At 43.8% G+C, this 19,855-nt stretch overlaps 1 protein-coding gene across 1 annotated transcript; it reads left to right on the forward strand.

Moving 5' to 3' along the window:
- The first annotated feature begins 12,312 nt into the window (after positions 1-12,312).
- LOC125533712 (protein CANDIDATE G-PROTEIN COUPLED RECEPTOR 7-like) lies at positions 12,313-13,883 on the forward strand. Its single transcript, XM_048697078.1, has 2 exons — positions 12,313-13,186; positions 13,282-13,883. The coding sequence occupies exons 1-2, from the start codon at positions 12,356-12,358 to the stop codon at positions 13,780-13,782; spliced, it is 1,332 nt and encodes a 443-aa protein (XP_048553035.1). The 5' UTR covers positions 12,313-12,355; the 3' UTR covers positions 13,783-13,883.
- Positions 13,884-19,855: the final 5,972 nt, after the last annotated feature.

Genomic DNA, 19,855 nt, shown 5'->3' on the forward strand with positions numbered 1-19,855 from the left:
ACAGAACGAGTAAAGAGACTTGCCGGTAATGATATTGAACTAGGTATTGAGATACCGACGATCGAATCTCGGGCAAGTAACATACCGATGACAAAGGGAACAGCGTATGTTGTTATGCGGTTTGACCGATAAAGATCTTCGTAGAATATGTAGGAACCAATATGAGCATCTAGGTTCCGCTATTGGTTATTGACCGGAGATGTGTCTCGTTCATGTCTACATAGTTCTCGAACCTGTAGGGTCCGCACGCTTAACGTTCGGTGACGATCGGTATTATGAGTTTATATGTTTTGATGTACCAAAGGTAGTTCGGAGTCCCAGATGTGATCACGGACATGACGAGGAGTCTCGGAATGGTCGAGACATAAAGATTGATATATTGGAAGGTTATGTTTGGACACCGGAAAGGTTTCGGATGAGTTCGGGCATATACCGGAGTACCGGGGGGTTACCGAAACCCACCGGGGGCTATATGGGCCTACATGGGCTTTAGTGGGGGAGAGAGGAGGCGGCCAAGTGGTGGGGCGCGCCCCCAAGGCCCAATCCGAATTGGGGAGGGGGGACAGCCCCCCTTTCCTTCCTCTCCCTCTTCCATTCCTTCCCCTCCTAGTTGGACTAGGAAAAGGGGGAAACCTACTCCTAGTAGGAGTAGGAATCCCCCCTTGGGGAGCGCCATAGAGGCCGGCCCTCCCCCTCCTCCACTCCTTTATATACGAGGGAGGGGGCAACCCCATAGACACACAAGTTGATCATTGATCTCTTAGCCGTGTGCGGTGCCCCCCTCCATCATAATCCACCTCGGTCATATCGTAGTGGTGCTTAGGCGAAGCCCTGTTTCGGTAGCATCATCATCACCATCATCACGCCGTTGTGCTGACGAAGCTCTCCCTCGACAGTCTGCTGGATCATGAGTTCGTGGGACGTCACCGAGCCGAACGTGTGCAGATCGCGGAGGTGCCGTACTTTCAGTACTAGGATCGGTAGATCGTGAAGACGTACGACTACATCAACCACGTTGTCATAACGCTTCCGCTTATAGTCTATGAGGGTATGTGGACAACACTCTTCCCTCTCGTTGCTATGCATCACCATGATCTTACGTGTGTGTAGGATTTTTTTTTGAAATTACTGCGTTACCCAACAGTGGCATCCGAGCCAGGTTTATGCATAAATGTTATATGCATGAGTAGAACACAAAGAAGTTGTGGGCGTGGGTATATACATATTGCTTACCGTCACTAGTTGATTCTTGATTCAGCGGTATTGTTGGATGAAGCGGCTTAGATCGACATTACGCGTACGCTTACCCGAGACTGATTCCACTGACGTGCTTCGCACACAGGTGGCTGGTGGGTGTCAGTTTCTCCAACTTTAGTTGAATCGGATTCAATGAACATGGTTCTTTCTGAAGATCAAAAAGAAATCACTGTACCGCGTTGTGGTTTGTGATGCGTAGGTAAGAACGGTTCTTGCTCAGCCCATAGCAGCCACGTAAAACTTGCAACAACAAAGTAGAGGACGTCTAACTTGTTTTTGCAGGGCATGTTGTGATGTGATATGGTCAAGACATGATGCTAAATTTTATTGTATGAGATTATCATGTTTTGTAACATAGTTATCGGCAACTGGCAGAAGCCATATGGTTGTCGCTTTATTGTATGAAATGCAATCGCCATGTAATTGTTTTACTTTATCACTAAGCAGTAGTCGTAGAAGCAATAGTTGGCGAGACGACAACGATGCTTCGATGGAGATCAAGGTGTCAAGCCGGTGACGATGGTGATCATGACGATGCTTTGGAGATGGAGATCAAAGGCACAAGATGATGATGGCCATATCATGTCACCACGTGATGATCGGGTGTGATAAGCTCTACGTTCACATAAAATGAGTGCAAGCCAGTTTTGCACACGCGGAATACTCGAGTTAAACTTGATGAGCCTAGCATATGCAGATATGGCCTCGGAACACTGAGGCCAAAAGTCCGGGCGTGAATCATATAGTAGATATGATCAACATAGTGATGTTCACCATTGAAAACTACTCCATCTCACGTGATGACCGGACATGGTTTAGTTGATATGGATCACGTGATCACTTAGATGATTAGAGGGATATCTATCTAAGTGGGAGTTCTTAAGTAATATGATTAATTGAACTTTAATTTATCATGAACTTATCCTGATAGTATTTGCATTTCTATGTTGTAGATCAATAGCTCGCGTATAGCTTCCCCCTTTTATTTTTTGATATGTTGCTGGAGAAAAATAAGTTGAAAGATGTTAGTAGCAATGATACGGACTAGCTCCGTGATCTAAGGATTATCCTCATTGCTGCACAGAAGTATTATGTCCTTGATGCACCGCTAGGTGACAGACCTATTGTAGGAGCATATGCAAACGTTATGAACGTTTGGCAAGCTCGGTATGATGACTAATTGATAGTTTAGTGCACCATGCTTTACGGCTTAGAACCGGGACTTCAAAAACATTTTGAACGACATGGAGCATATAAGACGTTCCAAGAGCTGAAATTTGATTTCAGACTCATGCCCGAGTCGAGAGGTATGAGACCTCTGACAAGTACTTTGCCTACAAGATGGAGGAGAATAGCTCAACCAGTGAGCATGTGCTCAGAATGTCTAAGTACCACAATCGCTTGAATTAAGTGGGAGTTAATCTTCCAGATATGATAGTGATTGACAAAGTTCTCTAGTCACTATCACCAAGTTACTGGAACTTCGTGATGAACTATAATATGCAAGGATGACGAAAATGATTCCCCGAGCACTTCGCGATGCTAAAATCAGCGAAGGTAGAAATCAAGAAAAGCATCAAGTGTTAATGGTTGACAAGACCACTAGTTTCAAGTAAAAGGGCAAGGGATAGAAAGGGAACTTCAAGAAGAATGACAAGCAAGTTGCCACTCCCATGAAAAAGCCCAAAGCTAGACCCAAGCCTGAAACTGGGTGCTTCTACTACAAAGGAAATGGTCACTAGAAGTGGAACTGCCCTAGATACTTGGCGGATAAGAAGGATGGCATAGTGAACAAAGGTATATTGGATATACATGTTATTGATGTGTACTTTACTAGTGTTTATAGCAACCCCTCAGTATTTGATACTGGTTCAGTTGGTAAGAGTAGTAACTCAAAACGGGAGTTGCAAAATAAACAGAGACTAGTTAAGGGCGAGGTGATGATGTGTGTTGGAAGTGATTCCAAGGTTGATAAGATCACCATCGCACACTCCCTTTACCTTCAGGATTAGTGTTGAACCTAAAATAGATGTTATTTGGTGTTTGCGCTGAGCATGAATATGATTGGATCATGTTTATAGCAATACGGTTATTCATTTGTGTCAAAGAATAATTGTTGTTCTATTTACATGAATAAAACCTTCTATGGTCATATACTCAATATAAATAGTTTATTGAATCTCGATCGTAGTGATGCACATATTCATAATATTGAAGCCAAAAGATGCAAAGTTAATAATGATAGTGCAACTTATTTGTGGCACTGCCGTTTAGATCATATTGGTGTAAAGCGCATGAAGAAACTCCGGGGGCTATATGGGCCTACATGGGCTTTAGTGGGAGGGAGAGGAGGCGGCCAAGTGGTGGGGCGCGCCCCCCAAGGCCCAATCCGAATTGGGGAGGGGGGGTCGGCCCCCCTTTCCTTCCTCTCCCTCTTCCCTTCCTTCCCCCTCCTTGTTGGACTAGGAAAAGGGGGAAACCTACTCCTAGTAGGAGTAGGAATCCCCCCTTGGGGCACGCCATAGATGCCGGTTGTCGGTGTCAAAACCGGCGGATCTCGGGTAGGGGGTCCCGAACTGTGCGTCTAGGCCGGATGGTAACAGGAGGCAAGGGACACGAAGTTTTACCCAGGTTCGGGCCCTCTTGATGGAGGTAAAACCCTACGTCCTGCTTGATTAATATTGATGATATGGGTAGTACAAGAGTAGATTTACCACGAGATCGGAGAGGCTAAACCCTAGAAGCTAGCCTATGGTATGATTGTTGTTCTGTATGTTGTCCTACAGACTAAAACCCTCCGGTTTATATAGACACCGAAGAGGGTTAGGGTTACACAAAGTCAGTTACAATGGTAGGAGATCTACATATCCGTATCGCCAAGCTTGCCTTCCACGCCAAGGAAAGTCCCTTTCGGACACGGGATGAAGTCTTCAATCTTGTATCTTCATAGTCCAGGAGTCCGACTGAAGGTATAGTCCGGCCATCCGGACACCCCCTCCTCCACTCCTTTATATACGGGGGAGGGGGGCACCCCATAGAGACACAAGTTGATCATTGATCTCTTAGCCGTGTGTGGTGCCCCCTCCACCATAATCCACCTCGGTCATATCATAGCAGTGCTTAGGCGAAGCCCTGTTCCGGTAGCATCATCATCACCGTCATAACACTGTTGTGCTGACGAAGCTCTCCCTCGACACTCTGCTGGATCGTGAGTTCGTGGGACGTCACCGAGCCAAACGTGTGCAGATCACGGAGGTGCCATACTTTCGGTACTAGGATCGATCGATCGTGAAGACGTACGACTACATCAACCGCGTTGTCATAATGCTTCTGCTTACGGTCTATGAGGGTACATGGACAACACTCTCCCCTCTCGTTGCTATGCATCACCATGATCTTGCGTGTGCGTAGAATTTTTTTTGAAATTACTGCGTTACCCAACACTCATCACATCCCAAGATACCCAAAAGCTGGCTTTGCGCTGGCCCTGCTTGCTTCCCCACCGAAATTGCCGGATGATGGAAGTGACATTCTCACATAAGCCTCTAGGGAGCCGTAAACATGACATTGAGTACACCGGTATTAATTGGGCAACTGATTTGATCAAAACTTCTTTTTTGGCCGAGTAGAGAAGCTCCATCCACCCTTTTAACTTTTCCTAATTTCGGTCTCTAAGATACTTGAAAGTCCCATATTTTCAGTGTCCCACATCTGTTGGCATGCCCAGGTACCTGTCGCTCAAGGACTCGTTCTGAACATTCAGGGCATTCTTAACACTATCTCTAACCTGTTGTGGGCAACCTTTGCTGAAGAGGATTGATGACTTTTCATTATTAACTTGCTGGCCCGAAGCATTGCAGCAAACATTCAACAGGTTTGATGTTGTATTTGCACCCTCAGCACACTTGCCTTGAAAAGCAGCAGGTTGTCATCTGCAAAAAGAAGGTGGCTAACAATTGGGGTTGTGTGTGCCACCTTGATGCCGCCAAGTACCCATGACTGAGATCTGAATTTTAATAGGCACGAAAGGCCCTCCGATGCAATCAACAAGTAAGGGGAAATTAGATCTCCCTGCCGAATACCTCTAGTGGGTTTAAATTGGTCTAGCTTTTCTCCATTGAACAAGACCGAGAAAGATATCGAAGACACCATTCTCATAATTGTATCAATCCAAGTCGAGCAAACCACAGTTTAACCATGATGGCCCTCAGGTACGACCATTCTAGACGCTCATACGCCTTCATTATATCAAGCTTGAGAGCACAAGAGACTGTTTGATTTTGCTCTTGACTACTTCATCAAGTGCAATCACTCATAAGCACATATAATATTATTTGTGATGAGCTTGCCAGGGACAAATGTTGATTGCTCCTGAGAGATAATGTTAGGTAAAATCAACTTAAGCCTGTTAGCAACCACTTTGAAAGCAATCTTGGATAAAACGTTGCATAAACGATCTGAATTAGGAGAGAAGGGTTAGGTTCATTACCTTCATTATTAAAACCAAGACAGTGTCACTAATACTCTCCGCACTCTCCTCTCCCCTAACATTTCTGAGGACTGTCCTTGTTATCTCTTCTCCACAAATATCCCAATATCCCTGGTAAAAGTGAGTTGGAACCCGTCCGGACCATGATTTTTTCTTTGAGGGTTTACCAGGATCATTTGTTGGAAACATTTGAAAAAGCGCTGAGAGAAGCCTATACAGTGCGGTACGCGCCCGCAGCCACGGGAGCACGTACCCTCCCTGCTCCCACGTGCGCCCTCATGGGCCGGCCCACGTGCGGGGCCGGGAGCCCCTTGTTTTTTTAGCCTCTTTTTTTTGTTTTCAGCTTTATTCTGTTTTTAAATATAATTAGTATTTCAGAAAAAGTTACAAATTGTCCAATTATTCGTGAATTCAAAAATTGTTCGCAATTTGAATTTTTTTTCAGGAAATGATAAATTCTCAAGGATTCAAGAAAAGTTTGCAACTTCAAAAATATTGTTCATCTATTCAAAAAATGTTTATAATTTCAAAAAAAGTTCACAATTTCAAAAACTGTTAAGGATTTCAGAAAAATGTTCACAATTTCAAAAAAAATGTTCACAATTTCCAAAAAAGAGAAACAGGACGTTAAAGAAAAGAGAAAAAGAAAAATGTTCAAAATTTCAAAAAAATGTTCACGATTTCAAGAAATGTTCATGGTTTCAAAAAAATGTTCACGATTTAAAAAAAGAAACAGAACATTAAAGAAAGGGAGATTTACATTTTTCCCCTAACTTTGTCCCGACCTCATCTTTACCCCTAAATAAAAATAGTGCTCAACTTTGCCCCTCTTCCGTTAAGTGTGCTTATAGAAATGCCCTTCCGTACATTTTCCGTCTAGTCAAAGGCCTTTGACCGTTAAGTGCGTGTATAGAAAAATTTAATGGTCAAAGGCCTTTGACTGGACGGAAAATGTACGGAAGGGCATTTCTATAAGCGCACCTAACGGAAGAGGGGCAAAGTTGAGCACTGTTTTTATTTAGGGGTAAAGATGAGGTCGGGACAAAGTTAGGGGGGGGGGACGGAATTGGCCCTTAAAGACAAGAGAAGAAGAAAAATGTTCACGATTTCAAAAAAAGAGAAACAGAACATTCAAGAAAAGAGAAAAAGAAAAATTGTCATGATTTCAAAAAAATGTTCGCAACTTCAAAAAAATGTTCATGATTTCAGAAAAAGAGAAACAGAACATTAAAGAAAAGAGAAAAATAAAAAAATTAATCATAAAAGGTAAAAAAGGAAATACAAAATGAAAATCCGGTCAAAATGAACAAGAAAAAACCAGTTTTGGGAAGGTTCTACAACCTTCCCAAAACTGGTGGGGAGGAACCCTATGTGGGCCGGCCCAAAAAGCTGCGAACGCGGGGGGGGGGGGGGGTACGCGCCCACTCGCTAGCGGGCCTCACCCATATAGGAACCCCGCGGGGAGAAGGTCTCTCGGTCGGGAGCACCTATACAGCGATGTACCCGCCCGAAGCCACGGGAGCGCGTACCCTCCATGCTCCCCCGCGCACCCTCATGGGCTGGCCATGTGTAGGGTGGGGAGCCCCCTGTTTTTTAGCCTTTTTTTCTTCTGTTTTCAGCTTTATTTTTTTTTAAAAAAAAAATAGTATTTCAGAAAAAATTACAAATTTTCCAATTATTCTTGAATTCAAAAATTGTTCACAATTTGAATTTTTTTCAGGAAATGATAAATTCTCAAGGATTCAAGAAATGTTCGCAATTTCAAAAATAATGTTCGTCTATTCAAAAATAATGTTTATAAAAATGTTCATGATTACAAACTGTTCATGATTTCAGAAAAATATTCACGATTTCAAAAAAAATGTTCACGATTTCAAAAATAGAGAAGCAGAATAACATTAAAGAAAAGAGGAAAGGAAAAATGTTCACTATTTCAAGAAATGTTCACGATTTCAAAACAATGTTCACAATTTCAGAAAAATGTTCAAAATTTCAAAAAAAAAGAGAAACGGAACATTAAAGAAAAGAGAAAAAGAAAAATGTTCACGATTTCAAAAAAATGTTCAAGATTACAAAAAAAGAGAAACAGAACATTAAAGAGAAGAGAAATGAAAAATGCTCACGATTTCAAAAAAATTGTTCACAATTTCAGGAAAAGAGAAACAAAACATTAAAGAAAAGAGAAAAAGAAAAATATATTCATCAAAGGTAAAAAGAAAAAGGAAATACAAAATAAAAAATCGGTAAAAATAAACAAGAAAAAACCGGTGGGGAGGATTCCCTATATGGGCCGGCCCAAAAATCTGCGGACGCTTGGGGGGGCGGGGGTACGCGCCTTATAGGAAGGTATTTCCTATTTGGCACTGCAGGCACCGGTTCCTACTGTTTTTGCTAATCGGCGCCTGCAGCAGCTACTCACGGGCCGGCCCATCCCGCGCCCCGTTTTTTCTGTTTTGTTCTTTAAAAAAAGAAAAACTACCTACGCGCGTGCAGATAATCGAACTCGGGACCTCATGGATAGAACCTCTGTTGAAAAAGGCAGTGCCTAGAAGGCGCTTAGGCACGCTAGGCGCTAGGCAATGGTCAAACGCCTCGTCTAGGGCATAAGCAGAAGTCTAGGCAGATCAAGAAAAAATTGTCTACCTAAACAAGAAATCATGCCATATTGCACTAATATACCAAAAGGGCCATATTCCAATCGTAGTAGTTGGTCGTTAACATACTTATATGCCCTAAATTAATAAAATACACATTTAATAACCACATATACACCCTAATAGTAAAAATTATATAATCGCCTAGGCTGCGCCTAGGACGCTTAAGCATCGCCTACGCACTAGGCGAAGGCCAACCGCCTCGCTTACGCCTACTGCTTTTTCCAACCTTGGATAGAACTACGTGGCAACAACCACCGCCCCAATATGCCGATGTGATATCTTCTTCTTCCCACTTCTCTTATTTCTTCTTCTCTTTTGCATTTTTTTTCGTTTTTTTCTGTTTCTGTTTTTTTCCTTTTTTCTTCTTTCCTGGTTTGATGGTTTCTTTCAAATTCGTGAACTTTTCTTAAAATGGATGAACTTTTTTTTCGCAAAATTGAATATTTTTTGATTCAAGTCAATGAACTTTTTTTCAAATTCGATGAACTTTTTTTAAATTTTTAAAATCCATGAACTATTTTCAGTTTCGATGAACTTTAAAAAAATAGATGAACTGTTTTTAAATTTGATGTACTTTTTTCCAAAATCGATGAACTTTTTTCAAATTTGATGAACTTATTTTTAAGTCAATGAACTTTTTGCAAAATCGATGAAATCTTTTTTGATTTTTTGGAATTTGTTTTCAAAATAGATGAACTTTTTAAAAAATCTGTGAACTTTTTCTCGAGATGATGAACTATTTTTCAAATTTGATGAAATTTTTTTAAAAGCGATGAACTCATTTTAATTTCTATGAACCTTTTTTTCAAATACGTACATATTTTCGGTATTTTTTATAGAATTCTATTTCGAGTTTATACTTTCTTTTTAAAAAAATTACACTGGATATATATAATATGTATTAACTAGAGGAAGTGTCAAATAGAGGTTTTTCCTTTTTGTTGTGAACGGAATGATCATGGCCTGGTGGTTACGAGGGACTGCTGTCAAACCTTGCGCTCGGAGTACGAACCCTGAAATCACTAATTAAGGAGTACTCGTTGCAAAGAACACTCCATTTTCCCAGGTTGCGACAAGTGGCGCACATGCAGCGCGCCACTTGTCGTAACCTGGGAGTTTTTCCTTTTTTCGTCGATACGTTTATTTAAAATGTTTTATCTCTTAAACCGTGTGTCTAAATCTCGAATTGTTTTCATCATTGGATTCCTCGCGTCGAGATCTTCAAAACTAGATTGATAGGTTTTGACAAACATTTTTTTCACGAAAAAAACCGGACGAAAAATACCGAGCGAAAAAACCAAACCAGGAGCATGGTTTTTTTTTCCTTTCCGAAAGAGGCACGCCCGTGCCTCTCGTGAAATCACAACCATGCCTCTCGTTGAAGCAAAACCGTGACTCTCGTGTATGAAAAAAAAAACAGAAAACGCGTTTTTTTCGTTTTCGAAAGGCACGGCCGTGACTCTCGCGAAAGCACAACCGTGCCTTTCGCGAAAACAAAACCGTAACTCTCGCGAAAGAAAAAAAACAGAAAACGCGTATTTTTTCCCTTTCCGAGAGGCACGGCCGTGACTTTCGCGTAATCACAACCGTGACTCTCACGAACGAAAAAAAACAGAAAACGCATTTTGTTTTTCCCTTTCCGAGAGGCACGGTCGTGACTCTCGCGAAAGCACAAACGTGCCTATTGGGAAAGCAAAACCGTGACTCTCGTGAAAGAAAAAAAAACAGAAAACGTGTTTTTTTATTTCCGAGAGGCACGGCCGTGACTCTCGCTAAAGCACAACCGTGCCTCTCGCGAAAGAAAAACCGTGACTTTCACAAAAGAAAAAAACGCATTTTTTCGCGATTTTTTTTTATCGAAAAACTAAGAAAGACCGGGGAAAAACCAAAATGTCGAAAAAACCCCGAAAAAAAACCTTTTAAAAAGCCGAAAACGCGTGCGGAAAAATAAAAAAGCAAAATCCGAAGAGGGCGTCCAGAGCGCGACACGTGGCAAATGGCTGAAAGCGCGCCAAGTGGCGCTAATCATTGCGAGGCTCCCGAAGGAGCGCTCGTTAACTAGTTGCTCCCGTTCGAACCCCAGCACTCACAAATCACTACAGGAGATTAAGTGTAGTTTTTGTTTTCTTCTGTATTGAGAACAGATAGTTAGCAATGTTTTAATTGGGCCGCGGCCCGCTCTTGGTCGCTGTAGGCGCCACTCCTCCAACGGGCGCCTACACCGCCGACTAGGAGCTCCCGTATAGTTACCCCGCTCTTGGTCGGGCGGGCAAAAGTCAGGAAGAGAAGAAAAAAAAGGGGCCCAAAGCATAGATTTTTTTTTTAGACAAAGCCCAAAGCATAGATATTAACAAATGAGCGTTATACCCAAAATCCAGTCCGGGCCATCAGTTTAACAGGCCCACGGAAATAGCCTTTATCCTTTCCTGTCATCCTTTCGCAGAGGATTCGCGCGACTGGGCCGGCCCGTTAGGATTGAAGCCGCGCGAGCAAAAATTCGTACAAAGAAAACTGTGCCTGAGCTAGAATTTGAACTATAGACCTCCCGTATGTGTACGCATCTAGCTAGCCACCACAACGATCAAGCCTTCATGGCAAAAATTTGGCTCGAAGTCAAATGAACTAAAAATACCGGCATAAATTGAGCATTACTTAAAAACTGCAAACACTTTTTTGAAATTACAGAACAAAATTTTGAATTTGAGATCAATTTGAAAATCCGGAATATTTTTCCTGTACGTGAACAAAAAATTAAATGGAAGCCTTTTTTGTAAAACGTGAACAAATTTTAAAATTTCAGAACAATTTTGGAAAATGCAAACATTTTTAAATTGGTGAACATATTTTGAAAACAGGTACAACTTTTGAAATGCAGAAAAAAAATTGAACATGAGAACAATTTTAAAATCCTGAAGATTTTTTGTGCACGTGAAAAAAAATTGAAAATGGAAACATTTTTTGTAAAATGCGAGCAAATTTTCAAATTCCAGAACATTTTTGAAAACACAAACATTTTTAAAATGGTGACCATATTTTGAAAACATGTAAACTTTTGAAATGAAGAACAAAATTTTGAACCCGAGAATAATTTTAAAATCCCGAACCTTTTTTGTATATGTGAACAAAATATTGGAAATGGAAACATTTCGATAACTTAAAAAAAATTGCATAACACACAAAAAACAATTCCATAACATTTTTTGAAAATGCAAGCATTTTATAAATTGGTGAGTAAATTTGAAAATTGGTACATATTTTCAAATGCAGAACAAAATTTTTAAGCTGATACAATTTGAAAATCCCAAAGATTTTTTTTATACATGATTGTTTTTGGAAAATCAAAACATTTTTCTAAAATAAAAAGAAACAATTGTATAAGACGAACAATTTTTAAACTTCAAAATGTTTTTACTGAATGAAAATTGGTAACAATTTGTTTTCGAATATTTGGAACAATTTTGAAAATATACAATTAAAAGAAACAGATAAAAGGAAAAGAAAAAGGAAACAGAAAAAAGAAAAAGAAAAAAGAAAAAAGGAATCAGAAAAAAAAAGGAAAAGAAGCCAGTTTAGGAACCTTGTAGAAGGATCCCAGATCCGAGAAAACCGGCTAGGAATCTTCTGGAAGGTTCCCAAAACCGGAACTGCCAGCTATACGTGCATTTCTAGATGGGCCGGCCCAATCAATTGCGCACCTGTGCGTTTGGTCGACACTTTGACGCAGAGAGCGTCAAATAGGGAATTCCCCCTCTGCCCTCTCTCACTGGGCAAAAATAGCGGAAACGCTGTTGGTTCTGGCCTGTTGGAGGTTTGTTTGACTCATGCGGGTCTCGTGGCCACCCCGAAAACACGCCACGCGAATCGACGCGGCCGGAGCCTCTTCCCACCCTCTCCGCCTCCACGAATGACGTGACACGAACCCGACCTTGGTAGCGTCCTAGCTCGATCCTCCATGGCCGCCTCCGCATTACTCGCCGCCGTCCTCGCCCTCCAGCTCCTCCATGTGGCCCGCGGCGAGATCAAGACGACGCCGATCGTGTCGGACTCGCGGCCCGTCATCCTGTTCGAGGAGTTCGGCTTCAAGCCCGGCGGCGTCGCGCAGGTCAACGTGTCCGGCGTCTCATGGAGCGTCCCCGAGGGCTCCCCGCCCCAGGCCGTCGACCCGGGGCTCATGGGCTTCATCCTCATCTCCAACACCCTCTTCTTCAAGATCACCAACGAGTCCGAGTACGCCGAGGAGACCGGCAGCTCCTTCTGCCCGCTCACCAGCGAGTACGTGATGCCGCTCTTCCGGCTCAAGGACATCGGGCGTGACGGCGCCGGCGGGGGTAACGTGACCATCGGTGACGCCGACCAGTACACGGTGCTGTTCAGCAGCTGCCAGGACGGCGTCGAGATCACCATGGACGTGCGCACGGAGATGTACAACATGCCCGGCCCCGGCGGCGACAGGGAGTACCTGCCCGTCGGCCTGCTCCCGCTTCCGGGGATCTTCGCCGCCTCGTCCGCGTTGTACTTCGCGTTCCTGGCGGCGTGGGTGTTCGTCTGCATCAAGCAGCGGGCCACGGTCGAGCGGATCCACGCTGTGATGGGGGCGCTGCTGCTGTTCAAGGCCCTGAAGCTGGCGTGCGCCGCCGAGGACGCGTGGTACGTGGGGCGCACTGGCACGCCGCACGGCTGGGACGTCGCCTTCTATGTCTTCGGCTTCTTCAAGGGCATCCTCCTCTTCACGGTCATCGTGCTCATCGGCACCGGCTGGTCCTTCCTGAAGCCATACCTCCAGGTCTGTACATTACGTACGTGCAGTGCATGTAACGACCAACACATGAGGGGCCATGCATGTATTCACAACGATGGTGGGATGGATCGAGAATGCAGGAGCGGGAGAAGAACGTGCTGATGATCATCATCCCGCTGCAAGTGATCGAGAACATCGCGTCGGCGATGATCGGGGAGACGGGGCCGGCGGGGCGGGACTGGCTGGCGTGGAACCAGATCTTCCTGCTGGTGGACGTGGTCTGCTGCTGCGCGGTCTTCTTCCCCATCATCTGGTCCATCCGCAACCTGCGGGAGGCCTCCAAGACGGACGGCAAGGCGGCCAGGAACCTCAAGAAGCTCACCCTCTTCAAGCAGTTCTACCTCGTCGTCGTCGGCTACCTCTACTTCACCCGCATCGCCGTCTCGGCCTTCGCCGCCGTGCTCAGCTACAAGTACCAGTGGGTGGTCAACGTCTCCGTCGAGCTCGCCAGCCTCGCCTTCTACGTCTTCGTCTTCTATAACTTCCAGCCGGTGGAGAGGAACCCGTACCTCTACGTTGCGGACGAGGAGGAAGAGGCTGCCGGTGGGCAGCTCGAGCTAGAGGGGACGTTTGAGATCTGATGAGACGTCGATGCATGGATTGGAGGTCAACATATATAGCTGTATACAAACCCCCGGCCCGGCCGTCTCCCTAAGTTTTGTACTGTACTTAATTAAGTGGATATACATACATAGTAGTAGTACTACTCCCTCCGTTCGAAAATACTTGTCATCAAAATGGATAAAAAGAATGTATCTAGAACTAATATACATCTAGATGCATCCCCTTTTATTCATTTTAATGACAAGTATTTCCGAACGGAGGGAGTACCTTCTTGCACGGAGCTAATATGTACTGTACAAATTATCATGTAAAGCTCATGCTCAAAGTTCATGCACATACGTCATCCATGGAAAAAAAACATTCAGGGGTTCAATCTCTAGTTATCACCGCATTTGGAAATTAGGGTGTCTCTAGCAGATCGGCTAAAACCTTGCCGCCCCGCATTTTGCAAGTTTTCGCTTTCTTGCAGCCCGAATAGGTCCGCTAAAAGCCTGCCAGCCCGGAAAAGTCGTATATCCGTCCTTCCGCTGCTATATATGTACGTACGGGTACGGGGGCCTTTTAGGGCAAATCCTATTTGACGCCCGCAGGCGTCAAAAGGACGAGCCTTCGCTGAAGCAAGTCGACACTTGGGCCGGTCCACGTACGGATCTCGTTCGCTTTTCCTTGTTTCTCGTGGGTTTTTTTTTCGTTTTTCTTCTATGATTTTTTGCTTCCAGTATTTTCACTGTTTTGGCCGGTTTTCAGTTGTTTTGTTCTGGTTTTTTATTTTTCTGTTTTGATTCCTTTTTGTCCTTTCATTTCCTTTCTTTTATGTTTCCTTTTCTCTTTTCTGTTTCTGTTCTTCTTCTCATTATTGTGTATTTGTATAAAAAGTTCACCGTGTGTTACAAAAATCTTCAATGTATTAAGAAAGTGCTCATCGTATATTACGACATAGTTCACCTTGCACTGTAAAATTGTTCATTGTATTACAATAATGTTAATTGTATATTTTCAACTTGTTCAACGTATATTAGAAAATGTTCATTGTATATTATTAAATTTTTTAACATATATTAGAAAATGTTCATTGTGTATTACAAAATTGTTTATTGTATATTATGAAATTGTTCAACGTATATTGACAAAATGTTCATTGTGTATTTAAGTTTTGTTCGTCATATATTAAAAAAAAATAACATATACCCATAAAATATCCATGTTGGTATTTTAATTTTTTTCAGTATTTTTTTACAAAAACATCACTGTATTTTAAAATTTCTTCAACGTATATCATAAAAATGTTGAACTTTTTTTTAAGCATTTGCCCCTGTTCGTTCTACTTTAAGATTGGCGCTGCATATAAGATATTTGAGGTAGGTAGCTCGGCTGGTTTGCCTCACTGGATTCGAGCATGGGGTCCTCGGTTCGATCCCACGCTTGCGCTTCTTCTTTTTTCGTTTTTTCGCTCACAGCGAGATGGTTGGGCCGGCCCGTGTGCGCGTCGCTTCAGCGAAGTCGCAACAATCTGACGCACACGGGCGGCATATAGGAGCTCCCGCCTTCTTTTTTCGTTTTTTCGCTCACAGCGAGATGGTTGGGCCGGCCCGTGTGCGCGTCGCTTCAGCGAAGTCGCAACAATCTGACGCACACGGGCGGCATATAGGAGCTCCCGCCTTCTTTTTTCGTTTTTTCGCTCACAGCGAGATGGTTGGGCCGGCCCGTGTGCGCGTCGCTTCAGCGAAGTCGCAACAATCTGACGCACACGGGCGGCATATAGGAGCTCCCGCCTTCTTTTTTCGTTTTTTCGCTCACAGCGAGATGGTTGGGCCGGCCCGTGTGCGCGTCGCTTCAGCGAAGTCGCAACAATCTGACGCACACGGGCGGCATATAGGAGCTCCCGCCTTTTAGGGGCAGATCCTATTTGACGCCCGCAGGCGTCAAAAGGATGTGGCTCCGCTGATGCCTGGCCACCCGACGCCCCAGTTTCGGCCGGCCCACGGTCGGCTGCTTTTTCTTTCTTTTTCGGTTTCTTTCATTTTTGTTTTTCTGTTTCTATTTCTTTCCCGTCTTTTTTTTTCTTTTTGCATATTATACACATTTCGTTGCATATTATGTACAAACATGTTCATCGTATATTTAAGAAAATGTTCGTTATGTATTTTGAAATTATTGAACATATATTCACAAAAATGTTCAATGAGTATTTAAATATTGTTCAGCGTATATCACCAAAATGTTCAATGTGTATTTAAATATTTGTTCAGCATACATTAAAAATGTTCAGTGTGTATTTAAAAATTATTTAACATATGTCAAAAAACGTTCAATGTATATTTAAAAAGTGTTCATCATTTGAAATGTCAATTTTTTGTTCATGTTTTCAATAAATGTTCGTTTTTAAAAGTTTGATAAAATTTCTAAAAAATCAATATTTCAAACGTTATGAAAAAAAATTAAGAAAAATGTTCATTTTCCCCAAGAAATGTTGAAAAGTTTGAAAAAAGAAACGGACCTGCTATTGTATATGGTAGTTTAATTGATCAGGCGATATATATTGGTTCTTAAAGTTGGGCGCTGAAAATCTAGCAGTAGTACGTGTCTGTTTTATTGGTTTGGACTAGCTATACACTAGTCGGAGATAACGAGATCGAGCTCTCTTTGTGGCGCAACAGTTTTCTGGTGATATTTTTTTACGTGCCTGGATTTCGCTAGGTCCAACTGGGCCGGCCCGTTCGCGGTTCTGTTCAGCGAAGGGTCGACAGCTTGACGCTCGCGGGCGTCATACAGGAGCTCCCCCTTTTAGGTTAGCAATCCGGATAAGCTTCACTACAAAAATACTTCTCCATAGGTAGGTTTAGAGAGCTCCCACGTGTTGGGGAACGTATCAGAAATTTAAAAAAATTCTACGCATCACCAAGATCAATCTATGGAGTCATCTAGCAACGAGGGGAAGAGGAGTGCATCTACATACCCTTGTAGATCGCGAGCGGAAGCGTTCAAGAGAACGGGGTTGATGGAGTCGTACTCGTCGTGATCCAAATCACCGATGACCGAGCGCCGAACGGACGACATCTCCGCGTTCAACACACGTACGGTTGGGAGAGACGTCTCCTCCTTCTTGATCCAGCAAGGAGAGAGGAGAGGTTGATGGAGATCTAGCAGCACGACAGCGTGGTGGTGGAAGCAGCGGGATCTCGGCAGGGCTTCGCCAAGCACCAACGAGAGGGAGAGGTGTCACGGAGGGAGAGGGAGGCGCTAGGGACTTGGGTGCGGCTGCCCTCCCTCCCCTCCACTATATATAGGGGCCAGGGGGGCGCAGGCCCCTCTAGATCCCATCTAGATGGGGGGCGGCGGCCAAGGGGTGGCTTGGCCCCCAAGCCAAGTGGAGGCGCCCCCACCCCTAGGTTATTGGCTGGTTCCCTTCCCACATTCAGCCCATGGGGCCCTCCGAGATAGGTGGCCCCACCCGGTGGACCCCCGGGGCCCTTCCGGTGGTCCCGGTACAATATCGGTGACCCCCGAAACCTTCCCGGTGGCCGAAACTGGTCTTCCTATATATAAATCTTTACCTCCGGACCATTCCAGAACTCCTCGTGATGTCTGGGATCTCATCCGGGACTTCGAACAACTTTCGGGTTACCGCATACTAACATCTCTACAACCCTAGCGTCACCGAACCTTAAGTGTGTAGACCCTATGGGTTTGGGAACCATGCAGACATGACCGAGCAACTCTCCGGCCAATAACCAACAGCGGGATCTGGATACCCATGTTGGCTCCCACATATTCCATGATGATCTCATCGGATGAACCAGGATGTCGAGGATTCAATCAATCCCGTATTCAATTCCCTTTGTCAATCGGTACGTTGCTTGCCCGAGATTCGATCATCCGTATCCCAATACCTTGTTCAATCTCGTTACCGGCAAGTCACTTTACTCGTTCTGTAACACATCATCCTGTGACCAACTACTTAGTCACACTGAGCTCATTATGATGATGCATTACCGAGTGGGCCCAGAGATACCTCTCCGTCATACGGAGTGACAAATCCCAGTCCCGATTCATGCCAACCCAACAGACACTTTCGGAGATACCTGTAGTGTACCTTTATAGCCACCCAGTTACGTTGTGACGTTTGGCACACCCAAAGCACTCCTACGGTATCCGAGAGTTGCACAATCTCATGGTCTAAGGAAATGATACTTGACACTTAGAAAAGCTCTAGCAGACGAACTACACGATCTTGTGCTATGCTTAGGATTGGGTCTTGTCCATCACATCATTCTCCTAATGATGTGTCCCGTTATCAATGACATCCAATGTCCATGGTCAGGAAACCGTAACCATCTATTGATCAACGAGCTAGTCAACTAGAGGCTTACTAGGGACATGTTGTGGTCTATATATTCACACATGTATTACGATTTCCGGATAACACAATTATAGCATGAACTATAGACAATTATCATGAACAAGGAAATATAATAATAACCATTTTATTATTGCCTCTAGGGCATATTTCCAACAGTCTCCCACTTGCACTAGAGTCAATAATCTAGTTACATTGTGATGAATCGAACACCCATAGAGTTCTGGTGTTGATCATGTTTTGCTCGAGGGAGAGGTTTAGTCAATGGATCTGCGACATTCAGGTCCGTATGCACTTTACAAATATCTATGTCTCCATTTTGAACATTTTCACGAATAGAGTTGAAGCGACGCTTGATATGCCTGGTCTTCCTGTGAAACCTGGGCTCCTTGGCAAGGGCAATAGCTTCAGTATTGTCACAGAAGAGACTCATCGGGCCCGATGCATTGGGAATAACTCCTAGGTCGGTAATGAACTCCTTCACCCAGATTGCTTCTTGTGCTGCCTCCGAGGCTGCCATGTACTCCGCTTCACATGTAGATCCCGCCACGACGCTTTGCTTGCAACTGCACCAGCTGACTGCCCCTCCATTCAAAATATATACGTATCCGGTTTGTGACTTGGAGTCATCCAGATCTGTGTCGAAGCTAGCATCGACGTAACCCTTTACGACGAGCTCTTCGTCACCTCCATAAACGAGAAACATATCCTTAGTCCTTTTCAGGTACTTCAGGATATTCTTGACCGTTGTTCAGTGTTCCATGCCGGGATTACTTTGGTACCTTCCTACCAAACTTACGGCAAGGTTTACATCAGGTCTGGTACATAGCATGGCATACATGATAGACCCTATGGCCGAGGCATAGGGGACGACACTCATTTTTTCTCTATCTTCTGCCGTGGTCGAGCATTGAGCCGTGCTCAATCTCGTACCTTGCAACATAGGCAAGAACCCCTTCTTTGACTGATCCGTATTGAACTTCTTCAATATCTGGTCAAGGTACGTACTCTGTGAAAGACCAATGAGGCGTCTCGATCTATCTCTATAGATCTTGATGCCTAATATGTAAGTAGCTTTTCCAAGATCCTTCATTGAAAAACACTTGTTCAAGTAGGCCTTTATGCTTTCCAAGAATTCTATATCATTTCCCATCAATAGTATGTCATCCACATACAATATGAGAAATGCTACAGAGCTCCCACTCACTTTCTTGTAAACGTAGGCTTCTCCATAAGTCTGTGTAAACCCAAACGCTTTGATCATCTCATCAAAATGAATGTTCCAACTCCGAGATGCTTGCACCAGCCCATAGATTGAGCGTTGGAGCTTGCACACCTTGTCAGCATTCTTAGGATCGACAAAACCTTCCGGTTGCATCATATACAATTCTTCCGTAAGGAAACCATTAAGGAATGTCGTTTTGACGTCCATTTGCCATATCTCATAATCATAGAATGTGGCGATTGCTAAAATGATTCGGACGGACTTCAGCTTCGCTACGGGTGAGAAAGTCTCATCGTAGTCAACCCCTTGAACTTGTCGATAACCCTTAGCGACAAACCGAGCTTTATAGATGGTCACATTACCATCCGCGTCTGTCTTCTTCTTAAAGATCCATTTATTTTCTATGGCTCGTCGATCATCGGGCAAGTCAGTCAAAGTCCATACTTCGTTTTCATACATGGATCCTATCTCGGATTTCATGGCTTCCAGCCATTTGTCGGAATCTGGG

The sequence above is a fragment of the Triticum urartu genome, chromosome 2 (genome assembly GCF_003073215.2).
Source record: "Triticum urartu cultivar G1812 chromosome 2, Tu2.1, whole genome shotgun sequence".
Taxonomy (NCBI): Eukaryota; Viridiplantae; Streptophyta; class Magnoliopsida; order Poales; family Poaceae; genus Triticum; species Triticum urartu.